Below are 15,635 nucleotides of genomic sequence, written 5' to 3'. Positions count from 1 at the left end.
CTTTGGGTCATACCTTCATTCTCATCTCAATTAATTTTTATTTTTTTCAAAAAGTAAGTATAACGTTCAAACCCTCGATGAAATAAAACTGTCAAGGACTTATTCCATCTATCATATTGAATCCATTTTAACAAGTTGGTAATGCTAAACCCTCCCCTCGGGCTGGCCCATGTTCAAGAACAAGATGGAAGGGAGGAGAAAGGAAACCTGATTCAGGAAACGTTAAGTCAACAGTCACATTGAAATTAAAACACTTGCCACCTTCAGTCCTTGGCGCGGTGAATACTACAAACGTAAACCAGTAAAATTATTTTTAAAACTTTAAAGTGCATGAATAATTATTTTTCATACTCTTTCAAATCCACGAGTTTGTATTTGTTTCTTGTCAACCTTCTGCTGCTAACAGACCCTGCTTCATGGTGCTACCTATAAGAGAGTTAGAGATTACCTCTACTCTCATCTCCCTCCTTATTTTCCACACAGTGACCAACATGATTCTTTTTAAAATATGGATCAGGTGGCTTCATCCCCCTGCCTGACTTACCAATGGCTTTCCATCAGGCTTATCAATGGCTTTCCATTACTTTGAATAAAATTTTAATCCTTCACTGTCTAACACCATTGAGTTAGTGCCTGCTTTTCAGACCTATCCCTCAATACCGAAGCTCCTTCTGAGCCTCCATACTCTCTGCTTTCTCTTCCTGAAACCTCTAGCTCTTTGCCTGGTGGCTCCCGCCTGTGTTTTGGGCATCTGTTTCTCAGATCAGTAATTCTAAAGTTGGCTCCACACACTTCCCCGTAGCTCCCCCTCACTTCCTATCACATTGTCTTGCATTGTTTCATTAGCATTCGTCACCACCTGAACTTTGTGCCTCCTTGTTTTATTTCACTGTCTTCAACCCTGACGAGAATGAAATTGTACCTTGTTTCCATCTGTCTAACACTAAATTCTAGAATGTTAAAGGTTGCCTAGTGTAGAGGGAGGTGACAATTCTAGTCTGCAGGCCGAACTCATAAGGCTTCAGATTAATAAACAGAAACCTCTAGAATGAACCCATCTTAAGATGATAACAGATGTACTCAGACCATGGCGGCAGTACAGAGCTTTAGGAGCCTTGGCAGTATTATGTTAAAGATAGTTCTCTGTAACCTAGAACCCCTGCATAGATGTAGCCCATGGCAGTTTAGTGTCCAAGTGGGTTCCATAGTAATAGGAAGAGGGACTGCCTCTGACATAATCTGATTGGCCTGCTCTTTGGTCACCTCCCCCTGACGGGGGAGCAGCCTTACCAGGCCACAGAAGATGACAATGCAGCCACTCCTAATGTGATCTGATAGACTAAGATCCGAAGGAAGGAGAGGAGGACCTCCCCTTATCAGTGGACTTGGGGAGGGGCATGCGTGAAGAAGGGGGAGGGGGGGAGACTGGGAGGGGAGGAGGAAGGGGCTTATGGGGTGAATACAGTGTAATTAATAAAATTAAATTAAATTTAAAAAACAAACAAAAAAAGATAGTTCTCTGACTGAGGGAGCTCAGTCAGTAAACGTTATGCTGCTAAAGCATAAAAACCCACATTGAAAACAGTCTGGCACGGTGGTGAGCATTTATAGCCCTGGTGTTGGTGAGGCAGAGCCAGGCACACCCCCGGGATTCAGCAGCCGGCCCAACCTAATCAGCAGTGATAGACCCTGCCTCAAAAGACACAATGGAGATCAACTGAAGAACATCACCAGAAATCAGCCCTTTGTCTCTGCACACACACACACATGCACATGGGCCCGCACAAATAAATGTACCTACATATGCACACACAAACATACCTGCACAAACACACAGAGAGATGACTGACTAAGTTGTGAAGAAGAAGGTTCATTCAATGAATGAGCAGCAATGGCTGGAACTAGAACCCACGCTTAATTCCACTTCTGGGTATTTTGTCACACCGAGGGTGAAGATATTCCCTTGCCAGGACGCACCTCATTAATTCTCATCTTCCTGACATAGTCATTGCGCTCTTCTCCCCTTTCTGGAGTGCCCAGAACCAAGTAGCCAGTGGTGACTGTCGACATTTCTGTAGTTGTGAAAGCCATCAACTTTGGTCATCCCATCTACTAAAAAGCTGCGCTAAAGAATGAAGCGCTCTTGTCTGGGCACAACTCAACATTCAGCTCCTTTTTGTTGCTTTATATGTGTTTCCAGAGACCCACATTTAAAGCTATGTTTCACAGAATAAGCTTGCTATTTAGTTACGCAGACAGTAAAGCCGCACGATGAAATGATTTCACGGATACCAATTTGCAATGTAACCCTTTGATTTTTTTTTTTCCTTTTTAGGATTCAGGCTAAAATCCCTGGCGCCAAAAGGCACACTGAGTAGATGGATACCCCAGGAGAATCCAGACATGGATGGGAGTGTCTGGAGTGGTAACAGCTCTCTTCTCTCTCGTTACCGCAAACTGATTGTTCCCTTTCCCAGTACCGTAATCTTAGAGGCAAACTTTCAGACAGGTGTTTTCAGGCTCTTCCTGTTCTCCTAGGATGTTTGAGTCCCTCGTGTCAAGCACTAAAGTATAGAGAAAAGTGTGTTAGATGTGGTTTTTAATTTTGTGTTGCTAAAAAAAAAAGAAAAAAAAAAAGTGCATGATGGTGAGAGCCCACGTTCTCCTTCCTTCCTTGATGTTCTTCGCTCTGCGATGCTTTCGTAGCTTCTACCGTCCCTGTGGCTAGGCCTTTCTTGCCAAGTGCGCTGACACAATAGTGGAAATCGCTTATCATGTCCTTGGGTTGATGGTTGGATTCATCTTTAATAACACTATATAGAATTGTAGGCCGATGTTTTAGCATTTTTTTCCCAACACACACAACATAAAAATGAATATAAAACAGCTGACCGTACATAGGGTAATCAGTTTTGTATAACTTAAAATGATTGGATTAAAGAATAAATCCAAAATGAACACACAGTACTTTTATTGTATGGGATGCCTGGGCTGATTTACATGTATGGTAACTCAAAGGTGCCGGCATGGTGACTTGATTACACTTTGTATTACTTCCTCTGTAGTTCCTAACGGACTTAATCACGGACTCTGGATATTTGCACTTATGTACTTGATACTGAATGCATCAATAAATGTGACTAAAAGTAGACACTCCTCCCTGTCTCGTGGTGATCTTCTTACTGAAAATCCAAACACCAGGAAAGACATGAAGGAGGAAGTCACTGGAGGACGAGCCAGGAGATGCTGAGGCTAAGTGTCCTGTTTCCAGAACTGCAGGCCCCAGGTCCAGCTTGGGTTACAGCTTCACTGTGTTAATAATGGAAATCACCGTGGAAAAGCTGTTTGTGTTGTATTGACTCTGATGGGTCAATGTGGATATTTTGCACATTTTGCAGTTTCTAAAAGTCTGAAGGTGTTATGAAATCCTTACATAAACACTGATCATCTTATAGAGGACGTCACTGGTGTAAAACCATTGCAGAGGTCATGGGCCAGAGGTCATGACTCTGTTGTCAATTATTCCTTGAGATCCTGCTGTGATGAATAGCATGATGAATAGGCCACTGAGTCAAAGTTCACAGTTCCCGTCCCCGCCATGATACGTTTTCTGGTGACTGAACTGTGCTTCTTGTAAAGACTCATTTGCACTTTGGGGGAGAGGGGATAGGGTTTCATGTAGTCCAGGCTGGCCTTAATATATTTTATAGCCAGAGATGACCTTGAAATTCCCATCCTCTGGCCTCTACCTACCAAGGGCTCAGGTTACTGGTGAGTGGCACCGTGCCTGGTTTGTGTGGTGTGATACTGGGGACCGGAGCCCAGACATGCTAGGCAAGCACACCTGAGCTTCATCTTCAGTCTCCCTTCTGCACATTATAAAGATTAGATAGCAGGGATTGAAAGGACTATCAATGGGAGGCAACAAGGAGACATTGTAATAATAATAATAATAATAAGTGTTATAATTATTTATTTATCAAGGTGGCATAAAAAAGACAAGGGCAGTCTGACACCGTGGAAATGGCCGAGAAGCTAACATCTCCATTGGGACTAGAAGGACAGTGCTTTTGGATAAACACTAACTAGGCAAAGAATAGCATGAACTCAGAGCTGCCTTTCAAGCTCCAGCCCAGAGAAGGATGCTCCAGGAAGCAGAATGGTCTGGCTAGGTCCTGAGCTTCACCAGATTAAAGAACATACAGAAGGAATCAAGACACGAAAGAGCATGGCAGATGCAGAAAATGGTCAGTAGTAAGCCGGGCTGGTTGGGTGGTGCTGGTGGAAATGGTGAGGCCATGTAGATTCTTCCACAGAAAAAAAGAATGGTTTGGGGCTTTGCACTTTAATTCTGAGCTACATAAACACAGTAACGATGCAAGACACTGGAGATTAATATAGGAGGTCACTGTGACACAATTCTAACACAAGCAGGTACGGCTGGGTCATGATCACAAAAGAAAGGAGGCATTGAGCATTCACCTGTCTCCTGGTTGGTGTGTGAGTCACCCACATGGGTAGAGCTGCTACTAGGAGGTAATGCAGGATGGGTTTGACGAAAGTTGGTGACGAACTTGACATAGACTTTCCAGACCAAAGCTGCCCTTGATAGTGGCTGCCTGGTTACGTTTCACACCTTAGACAATTTACAGTCCTCACTCTAACCCCACTTTATAAGACCAGCTGAGCAAGAGAATAAAACGCCATTTTCCAGATGGAGCGCCCAGAAAAACTGGCTTGGGAAGGGAAGGTAATAAGCTTAAATTGGTGCCTGGTTATTTTTTAGTGTTTTAATGATTCAGAAGAGGATTTCTTGGGCTAAGGTTGTATAGCTCAGCCACAGAGTATGTGCTTGCCTGTGTGAGAACCTGACTTCAATCTCCAACACCCAAATACAAAAACAAAACAAAACAAAAATGCATTCATAGGGCTGGGGAGATGGCTCAGAGGTTGAGAGCACTGGCTGCTCTTCCAGAGGTCCTGAGTTCAATTCCCAGCTCCCAACGATCTACAATGAGATCTGGTGCCCTCTTCTGGCATGTAAGTGTTCATGCAAATAGAGTCATCAAATAAATCTGGAGAGAGAGAGAGAGAGAGAGAGAGAGAGAGAGAGAGAGAGAGAGAGAGAAGAAAAGAAAAGAAAGAAACAAAGACCTGGAAGGGTCTGGAACTCCACAAGGAGAACAACAGAACCAAAATATCTGGGCCTCGGGGTCTTTTCTGAGACTGATAATGCAGCCAAGGACCATTTATGGAGATAACCTAGAAGCCCTGCACAGATGTAGCCCATGGCAGCTCAGTATTCAAAGGGAGCAGCCTTGCCAGGCCACAGAGGAAGACTATGAATGACAGTCCTGATGAAAGCTGATAGGCTAGGGTCAGATGAAAGGGAAGGAGGTCCTCCACTATCAGTGGACTGGGGAAGGGGCCTGGGAGGAGATGAGGGAGGGAGGACAGGATTGGGAGGGGATGAGGGTGGGGCTACAGCTGGGATACAAAATGAATACATTGTAATAAATAAAAAATTATATTAAAAAATGAAAAGAAAACACAAAAACATTCGTAAATAAAAGGATTTAGTTTTTCTGTAGGTTTCTAATCTCAAAACTTTGAGAACAGGTTTTCTTCTAGAACCTAGAATCTAGGTGGTTTTATCGTGCAGAACTGACCATCAATATCATTGGTCACGGGATTTCATTTCTCCAGTTGTTCTAAAATTCTTTTTCCATATCATCAGGAGGATCTGACTGGGGATCCCATTTGGTAGCAAGGGTAGAGAAAGACGCCTGAGGGAAAGGTCAGACACACGGAAATGACAGACATGAGCATAAGCTTAGATAAGACTTTGGCGTGTCACGTGCTGTCATGTACAGGAAATATTAGCCAAGGTGACACTCCAGGGGGTGGAAAGAGCGTGGAGACCCAGTGGACACATAAGAAGAGGGCAGAAAGGAGAGCCGCTGGGGAGCACAGAGCAAATGAAGGGGCTCTGGCTGTGAACCAGAGAAAACCCTCACCTCCTCTGGAAGAGCTCTCACCTCCTCTGGGTGGGAGCCGGTTACAGGACAAGGTGCAGTGTGCTTCAGCAATCATTCCAGAAATAAAGGTGGTGGGATATGATACAGCTTTTGACCTTTAAATGTTTGAACGAGGGGGTATTTGAGACTGTGCGATCACATCTACATCCCAGTTAAGCTCTAATTCAGTAGGGAAACAAACCATTTGAATGAAGCTCTGGAGGCCATTTTTATCACTGATGATCTTCTTTGGCCACAGCAAGAGTAAAGCTTGCTATGATTTCTTGCCAACCATTGCCAAACGGTGCTTCCTCTTCAGAGGAAGGAGCCAGGAAGCCCTCGAAGGAAGTTAGGGGGAAAGCCCAGGAATGCACATCTTTCACGATTTTCTGAAACTCTATCATGAGAAAAATCATTTAGGTACTTCCACTCAGGAGATTACTTAATAAATTAAAGTTTAAATGCTTCAGCTGAATTTGGTGGTGCTTCCTTTTCTCTCCTGGGGTGTAAGCTCGTCAGAGCTTCTGGTTTATCCTTCTCTCACTTCTGAAACACAAGGGCAAACATGGAGCCTCAGCTCACAAATTCCAAGTTTGTGAATTCCAACTTGTCCTAACTTGTTAGGACAAGTTACCATCCTATGGATGCCTCTAGAGCATCCTGTGGGTCTCAACCCCTCTGGGAGTTGAATGACCTTTTCGCAGGGGCCCTCCCAGACCATCAGAAAACACAGGTATTTACATTATGATTGATAGCAGTCGCAAGATTAGGAACCAGCAACAAGAATAATTTTATGATTGGGCGTGTGGGGGGGATCTACAACAAGGGGAACTGTATTAAAGGGGTGCGGCAAGCAAAGGTTGAGCACCAGGGCACTAGAGTGATGGCACCATGAGGCAGGCGGGACGGTCATTTTTCTCATGTGCCATCCATCCGTCAGACTTCCCAGAAACCTCAGTGCACGCAAGACAACATCCCCGGGACAAATTTATCCTGTCGTCCCTTCATTCCTTCAAAATATGGTTGGGCTTCTCTCATTTCTCCGGGGAGAGAAGAGCAGCCACTGTATGTGGCGGCACAGAACATGTCGCCAACAGAATATGCAGCTCTCCAAGGATGACGCTGCGCACGCTACGGTGTGTGCACATGATGGCAGGCTTTCTGAGCCAGCCCATCTGAGCGTCTGGCCTTTACCTGTCACTCGGGGGAATGGGCTGGAGAAAGAATTTCCTCCTGGTCTTTCATACAGTTTTCCCTGATTGAAATGACTCTACCTTTTTTATTTTTTATTTTTTTTGTGTTTGCAGGGGAAACACTGGGACCTGCTTTTAAATTTTTTATTCTTTAATCTCTAAGTTGTGTGTTCTACAGGATATATCTCAATGATTAGCCAATTTACATACTTGATTTATTCATCATGAAGGTTGTTGTGAGACAGAAATTCTTAGGAATGATACAGTGTCTTCTAGACAGTCCCTGCATAGAGTGAGTTTCTCATAAACATCTCTAACTAAAATTTCCAAAATTCTAGAGCAAGCGGTTCTTCCTGGTTTGGAAGTTGGGTTCTGTGCATGAAGTCTTCCCTCCCGTCTCCTGCACCTTAAATCTTTGCACCTCTAAACCAGGCTTCCCCAGAAAGATTCTTTGTTGCCACTAGAAACCCAGCAGCATGTATGAGCCATCAGCGGACATTTATTGGAAGAATGCGAGAGTCTAACGGTTTCAACTGCAGGCATTTTTCCAAGCAGGTTTTCCACGTGGACCTTCCCAGCCAGAGAGGATTTCATGGCAGTGTTGCATAACACCCCTGCTGCAAGCAGCAACAGGAAAGTACAGATCCTAAGGAGTTTTATATAATGGCTTAATTTTATATGCACAGTGCCCCTGATCCAGAACACACATCCACGCTGCAACAGGACAAGAAGCTAGAGCAGGGAAATCATGGTGACATCATTCATTAAGCCCAGACGCTCAGGATCCCCCAGAGCTGAGAATTCATGCTACGGCCTAAAATCAGGTTGACCGAGAGTTACAAATGTTCGTGGAGTACTAATTCTGGTGTAAAGAGGTCACAGACTCAGATTTTAAGCACAGGTGAAGGTGATTTTAAAAAGTCCATGGTGGGGAGTTGGTTCTCATAGCGATCAGTAGGGCCAATAGAATGTCAGCTCTTGTCTAGTGGCTTCAGAGGTGGGTTTTGTTATTGTTTTAATTGATGGCTATCATGACATTTTTGGAGACTTGGGCTTTACTCTGTAGCCCAAAGCTGACCTCCAATTTACTCTCTTCTCGCTTCGGCCTCCCACATGCTAGGATTACAATTGTGACCCGTCACTTGTGGCCTCCATGTTTTCCTCCATATTTATATCAAGTTGACACGAGCTAATGCTCCTGCCTTCAGGTTCCTGCCCTGTTTTGAGTTTCTGTCCTGACTTCCTTCGATAATGAACTACAATGGGGGAGTTTAGGCCAAATAAACCCTTTCCTCCCCAAGTTGTTTTTGGTCATGGCGCTTCATCATTGCAATAGTAACCCTGACTAGGACATTGGCTTAGATATGAAGTTAGTGGTATGAATCCTGAAGAGACGCCTTTTTTTTTTCTACGTTTTCCCCCCTTTCTAAATAAGGCCTGAACTGCAGACTTTGAACTCTATGTTTTAAAATTGTACAAATACATTAATTTTTCTGTCATCTCTTCAGCAATATCTTAAGTACTGTGATAACTGGTCTTACCATCGATTTGCCACATATTAGAGAGAGCCAAGCAGGGAGCCTCTCCTGAGAAGCGTTCTATCTTAATTGCCTTAATTGATGGGGGAAGCCCATTCCAGAGGTGGACAGCTCCTTCTGGTTGAAGCCAAAACAGAAGACTACAGGGCAGAAGGATGAGTGCTCACCCTTTCTTTGTTTGGACTCCCTGTCCTTGTTGGTGCTGCTGATGGTGGTGGTGGTGGTGGTGGTGGTGATGGTGGTGATGGCAAAGATGGTGGTGATGGCTATGCTAGTGCCGTTGCTTCCCTAGAACCAGAGTTTCTGGCCTTCCATCATCAACTGAAAACCAGCAGCTGTCTTGGAACCCTCCAGGTTTCCTGCACCAGATAGGTGGAGGTACCTGACCTCCTGGACTGAGCAACTATGGGTTTCTCAGATTCTTCAGCATGGTTCAGCTATAGTTACTATTTCCACCTAAACTGCTTTAATAAATTTTATGTACACACATTCACATATTCATTTTATTGTTTTTTTTTTCTCTAGAGAACCCGAATACAAGCTTCTATTATGTGAAGTTTGATCCCCAGAACCTGTGTGGAAAAGCCAGGCTAGTGGCACACGCTTGTAATCCCCATGTGGGGAGATAGACAGAGTGGCCCCTGAGGTTTGCTCCAGGTTCAGTGAGAAACCCTGTTTCAAAAAATAAGGGCAGGAGTAATTGGGATGACACCCAGCATTAATCTCTGGCCTCAAAACCCATGTGTGCATGCGTGTTCACGTGCACACATGTACACACACACACACACACACACACACACACACACACAAGATGAAGAAGAAGCAGTTTAGGCTCAAGGTGAAGGGATGCATCATAGCCAAAATGTACACCACTCTTTTAAAAAGGTTTCTGTGCTTGCCCATTTTTCATTGCTAGAATAAAATAAATACCTGAGGCTAGATATTCATGGCGAAAGAGGTCTGTTTCACCGACAGTTTTGGAGGCTCAGAGTCCACACAGCACAGCCTCGGTTCTGTTGAGGGCTATTCTGGCTGTCTCACATTACGGCACAGGTCCCCACCATGGCAGGAACATGGGAGGGAAAAGTTTCATTACCAGAAAGAAGGGAGGGGCCTGTCTTGCCACCTGACTGGCCAGGGGCCCCACTTACTAAAGATTCATCACTTCATTTCTACCACACAGAGAGCAAAACCTGTCAGCGACTCCCTAGAGGTTACAACCTATCCAAACCACAGCACTTGGTAAGGAGGGTGAGGTGAGGCACAGATGTAAGTAGAGCAAACCAGGCAGGTCAGAGGAAGCCAGGGCAAACCCGGGAGAGCAGCGAGCTGACTGAGGAAGGGTTTAGGAAGGAGTAGGAGCCAGGGCTGCTACGGCTGTGTCTCCACTTTCCGAAGGGAGCTCCAAAAGTAGTCAATTACATCCACAGACGCAGGTCATCCGGGTTTTTTTTTTTTCCTTGCATTTTGTAAATTGAAAAAAAAAAAAAAGACTCATAAGTCAGGCAGGAAGTTATAACTTTGCTGAGTCATCTTCGTATGAATAATTCAATCTGGAACACGGTTGAAGACGATTAAGTGGAAATGAAAGATGAAGCAAACAGAATACTTATACCCGAAGAGTCTGCCTGAGTGTTGGGAACGCGTGTGAAACTGATAAGCAGGTGTGTATAGTACTATCCTCCCTCTGTCCGTGAGGATGCTGCTAGCGTGAGGATGCTGCCTAGCGTGAGGATGCTGCCTAGCGTGAGGATGCCGCCTAGCGCGTGAGCGGCTTCAGATAGCTACGGTGAGGACTGTCGCGGCCTGCAGCACGGGCTGGCTGGCTCTGCCCCAGTTTAAGTTCTGATTACTCTGCAAGTGCTCACTGGACACCCCGTGGCGGAAGTGTTATCTCTGTCAGAGATAAGCAGCTTCCGGCAGGGAGCGGCTTCCTCTCTCCACCCGGAGCCACTGCAGCTCTGTCTGTAACCTAAAACCCACCTTCTTGGTGCGAACTCAAGGTGAGCTTTACAACAAACCTCACACAGCTCTAGCTGGGAGCCCGCTTCGCCTTTCATTAGACGCATGTTCATTTAAATGTAATTTTCTTTTTTGAGAAGATGATTATAGTAAGTACCCCCACCCCCACCCCCCACACACACAGAGCTGTGGTGAGGTCACCGAGGCCGCTCTTTTGTGACACTGTGAAATTCTGCAGCCATGAGCAGTCGGTCTGGCTCTACCCTGCTTGCAGGGAAGTACCAAGGGTCAGTGGGTTGAAAGCGGTGCTTCCTTTCCCAGCCCAAGGCCCATTTTCTCAAGAGCAGGAACCACATCTTACCCACGTATTTACTCAAAGGGCTAGTTAGGATATTCCGTGTACAGTAAAACTCTCGTGACTGACTGTGGAGAAGTGAACTCTTGGGGAAGGTTTTCAGCCCCAGAAATGGGGAGGACTCTGGGAAAGAGAGGCCCTCAGTGCCACACAGTTGACACCTCCAGGTCTCTGCCCCTCCTTCCTCCTCTCTCTCACGTATTTCCTCCTCCTGACTCCTCTACGCTGCTGTCTGAAACTCATAGAAATGCCCTGTTCCAGAAACAATCAATGCTCAGCCTTGGGGACACACTCAGCCAGTGTCCGAACCAATGAGTCTGGCGCTGGCTCGCTTGTAGCCACGCCCTTGTTGGAGAGCAGAGCAGCCTGCCGTCCCTCTGTCCCGGGAGTCAGCCTCTCAGCCTTGCAGGCAGTCGACCGCGACCCAGGAGAAGCGGCATGGAAATAAAACCAGTCCCCCACTTGTGTTGTTGCAGCTGTCGGCTCGCCGAGGTCTGAACAGCAAATCAGGGCGTGGCAGAACGTACAGTAGCATTAGCATTTCAGAAAGAGCGCTTATTTTACACCAACAGAAGGGAAAGATGGGAAATACTTAGGGTGGGAAATCCCTAGCAACCGTTCCGCGGTTAGAACATCTGCATTCTGCTCGGCCTTCACAATCCCAGGCTACACATGAAGAATGCACTTTACACCTGAAGACTGTGTAAAGACCAAGAGGCAAAATGACTTAAAACCACTAACAGTGATGTGACCTAGAGTTTGCCCCAAATCCATTCGGTCATTGAAACTGACTGACACAGCCTGCCCTTCCTCAGAGGGAGCTGGCTTTTCTCCCCCAGTCCCACTCCATCAGCGTGTTTCCGTCTGTTGGCTTCACTGTTCACAATCTGGTACCGCCTAGGGTACACGTTGTGTTTTTTGCCACAAGCAACCACACGCTGGCGTCACTGTGACCAGGACCTGAAGATGGGTACTTTATTTTTTCATTAACTTGTCGTCCTCAACAACAAGTTCATTATGGCATTTTCCTACGTAAGTGTTTCTATACTCTGGTCTAATTTGTGTTAGTCCTCATACCACCTGCCCCTACTCTTGGTGGCCTCCTTCCTCTCCCAAATAAGGTCTTCCTTCCGATTTCATGCCGGATCGATCAGAGCACCCTAGGAGCTGTGAGAAAATTTAGGAGTAGGGATTTTCTAATATATAAATACTGAACAGACCTGCAAGGCATGAAGCCAACTTGAGGGCTTACTTTTGGGAGATAACAGGAGACACAAAACTCCCTTTCTGTCCAGTCTGAGAAACTGCATTGTCTCCTTCTCAGTCCCGAGGGAAAGATGAAACCAGTCCAGCTTGGAGCTGACCGTGAGGTTAAACATGAATTTGGTTGACATTAGTTGACATCCAGCTCCCACGTTACTTGAAGCGTCTTGTTCCCTGCCACGCCCACAGAGGTGACGGTGTAGACACTGTCTAACCCCCCTCCCCCACACACACACCTTCTTCTTGGTGGCCTTGTGATCCTGTTCTGGCCACGGAGACAGGGAAGTGTGTGAGATGCTGGGCACATCTCCCTCCCTGAAGAAAGGAACGTGGAACTTTCACACGTGAGAATTTTCTACTTCCCATGCTTTGTACAAGCGCAGAACATCTGGGGCTGCAGCAGCCATCAGTGACCACGAAGTGAAGAGGCCTGAAGATGAGACAGCCTGCTGCAGGTGGTAGGCCAGAAAGATAAAAAAGATTATTGGCTAAACACTGATTGGGGGAAGGGCAATGTGTTAGACCTGCAGGGCTTGAGCTGAGGACAAGAGAGACTTATCTGCCACAATTCTTACTTCCCAGGGAGATCTGAGCCCATGAAGGTCTGAGGCCTGTCCAGCATTGAGTTTCTGTGGATCCTGACAAAGAAGCCAAAACACTACAGCATACAATCATTTACATATATCATAGATGTCTGATGCATCTATCAAGAGTGTGACCTTGGCTTGATCTATACTCTAAAAACACCCAAGCAGCTTAGGCTTGGCCTACAGGTACCAGATCTATGCAAGCTTTCAACGCCAATGTCATTATTAAGTACCACGCAGACCTCATCTACAAAAGAGGGTACCAACACCATGTGCATGCAGCTGTATTTTGTGCAAGTTAGGGAGAAAAGCGGGATCTCCTCCTGCTTCTGTCATCAGCACTGGGTAACTGACAGCACTCTTGCTCATGAGAACTAAAACTACATGCCCTCGGAAGACAGGTAAGAGCCTACCATCCTGGCTGCCCAGAAAATGTTTGTCTTGGAATTAATATTAGAGAAAGCATGCATAGCCTGGTGGTGTGATCTATACCTTTAATCCCGGCGCTTGGGCAGCAGAGGCAGGCAGATCTCTGAGAGTTCACAGCCTGTTCTACATAATAATCCAGGCCAGCCAAGGCTACATGAGACACATTCTCTCCTCTCTCTCTCTCTCTCTCTCTCTCTCTCTCTCACACACACACACACACACACAAAGGCATAAGAGAAAAGGACACAACTTTGGGTTCAATTTCTTTGTTTATTTTCAATTTTAAAATAGCAAAACCTTTATTCCTTTTGTGTACATTTCCCGATTTGGTTTATTTTCCTGTTGCGGTGATAAAATATCCTGATAAAAGCAACATAAGAAAGACAGGATTTATAGGAGCTCACAGGGCAAGGGTACAACCCAAGATCAGGGAGTCAAAGTGGGAGGGGCTTGAAGCAGTTGATCACATTACATTCACAATCCAGAAAGAGAAGATCAGCTCTTTTTCATCTTTTTCCTTTTCACACTCTCCAGGTCTAAAGAATGGCACCAGCCAGAGTGGGTGGGTCTTCCCCTCTCCATTAACCTAATAATTAAGATAATGTCTTAATTTCCCATTTTCCAGAGTCCAGATCCTGGAAATTAGTAATTATTATTAACTGTCACATTGCACACTGTATGAATGTCTGTGGCTGCTGTAACAAATTGCCATAGTGAAAACTTTATCATCTTACTGCTCTAGTAGTCAGATTCTAAAAGAAGAGTCATGAGCCTAAATTTAGTATGGCAACAGGGTCCCGGGAGTCCCTGGCTGTTCTAAATAAGAATCAGTTTCCTCACCTTCTGGTTTCTGGTGTCACCTGCATTCCTTGACCCATGGTTCTTTGCCTGGGCCTTTCAAAGCCAGCAGTGTAGCGTCTTCAGATACCGCTCTAACTCTAACATTTACCCATCACTACCACAGTTTTCACTAATCAAGAGCCAGTATTTTAGTAAACAATTCTTTTCCAGGTGTGTGCCTGGAGGGGGCGGGGTATGTGTTACAGGGTTTTAACGGCTGAATGTTGCGATGCGCTCCTTGCTCCCTTGGTGCTTGCTTTTCCCGTGTTACTCGTGTATACCTATAAACCTTTACCCTCTACTTGTGTTTGACATTCTCAGCGCGTTCAGTTGCTCACTGCCCTTGTGCATGTGCATGGTCGTGGGTGGGGTGGGGGTCTGTATGCACGGGCAAGTGGAAGCCAAAGGAAAGCCTTGAGTGTCACGCCTCCGGAGACATCTACCTTGCTTTTGCAACCTGGGGCACCCTGATTAGGCTAAGCTAGCTGGCCAGCGAGCCCCAGGGATCCGCCTCTCTCTGGCTTTACACCTGGGTTGTAGGAACTGAACTCTGGTCCTTGCACTTTTGCAGCAGGCGTTTTGCTGCCTGGGCTATCTCTCCAGACCCTTGTTTAAGGCTTTTTAAATTTAAGGTTCTAACTTCAATTCAACAAGCATTTATTGTGTCATTACAGAAGGAGCCTTGCTATTTTTTTTTTTTCTGGTTAAGTCATCTCCTAAATTATTCAGAAGTATCAATTTAGTATATTACAGGAAAAGCGACAATTAAGGGTACGCTTGAGTGGATTTGAGCACATTTTCTTTGGTAGAGAGGACAGAAAATGAGTTAAATATAGAATTTTACCCCAGAAATAGTCCTTTCCTCTAGTCACATCTACACCCTGCATGCATCTTGCTCGCCGTCTAGCTTGAGGGGACAGGTACTGAGGTACTACACTTGGCTCTGAGAAATGTCACATAGTCTGAAATCTTGGTCGTCAGCCTGGGATGCCACCACCTCAGCAAAAGGAAGTTTGGTCACTAGAGTGTGCTCTTGAGAGTGATCCTGAGACCTACCCTCTCACTTTCTGTGTCTCTCGAGCACTATGGGGTGAGTATCTTGCTCATGACGTTCTATCATGCTACAGACCAAGTGACAACAGAGCCAGTCAACTATGGGCCCAAACCTATGAGGTGAAGGTAAAATCGACCTACCTTCCTTTTAAGTCAATTGTCTAAAGTCTAATTGTCTAATTAATGTCAATTGTCTAATTGTCACCGCAGCAGAAAGATGGCAGGTCATGCTTTCACAAATTGTTCATAAGATTGTGCTGAGACAGGCGCTTACAGAATATGATCAGGAAATACTGACATACAGAGGTTAGGGTTTAGTCGAGGGATAATTGAAGCACAATAAACTGCAGGAGGCCAAAGCTCCAGCGTGATCCATTCTGACATATAAACACTCATGA

The 15,635-nt window shown here is 45.5% G+C and overlaps 1 protein-coding gene across 3 annotated transcripts in view; it reads left to right on the top strand.

The window, feature by feature from the left end:
- The window catches only part of Rtn1 (reticulon 1), a 185,862-nt gene extending 182,706 nt beyond the window's left edge, over positions 1–3,156 (top strand). For all 3 annotated transcript variants that reach the window (XM_060387632.1, XM_060387631.1, XM_021645513.2), the window contains one exon: positions 2,336–3,156. In XM_060387632.1, coding sequence (XP_060243615.1) covers positions 2,336–2,378 — 43 coding nt within the window. In that variant the 3' untranslated portion in view covers positions 2,379–3,156. The remainder of the gene's footprint in view (positions 1–2,335) is intronic.
- The last annotated feature ends 12,479 nt before the right edge of the window (positions 3,157–15,635 follow it).

Source organism: Meriones unguiculatus, chromosome 7 (genome assembly GCF_030254825.1).
Source record: "Meriones unguiculatus strain TT.TT164.6M chromosome 7, Bangor_MerUng_6.1, whole genome shotgun sequence".
Lineage (NCBI taxonomy): Eukaryota > Metazoa > Chordata > Mammalia > Rodentia > Muridae > Meriones > Meriones unguiculatus.
This window is presented reverse-complemented; position numbering and strand designations above follow the sequence as displayed.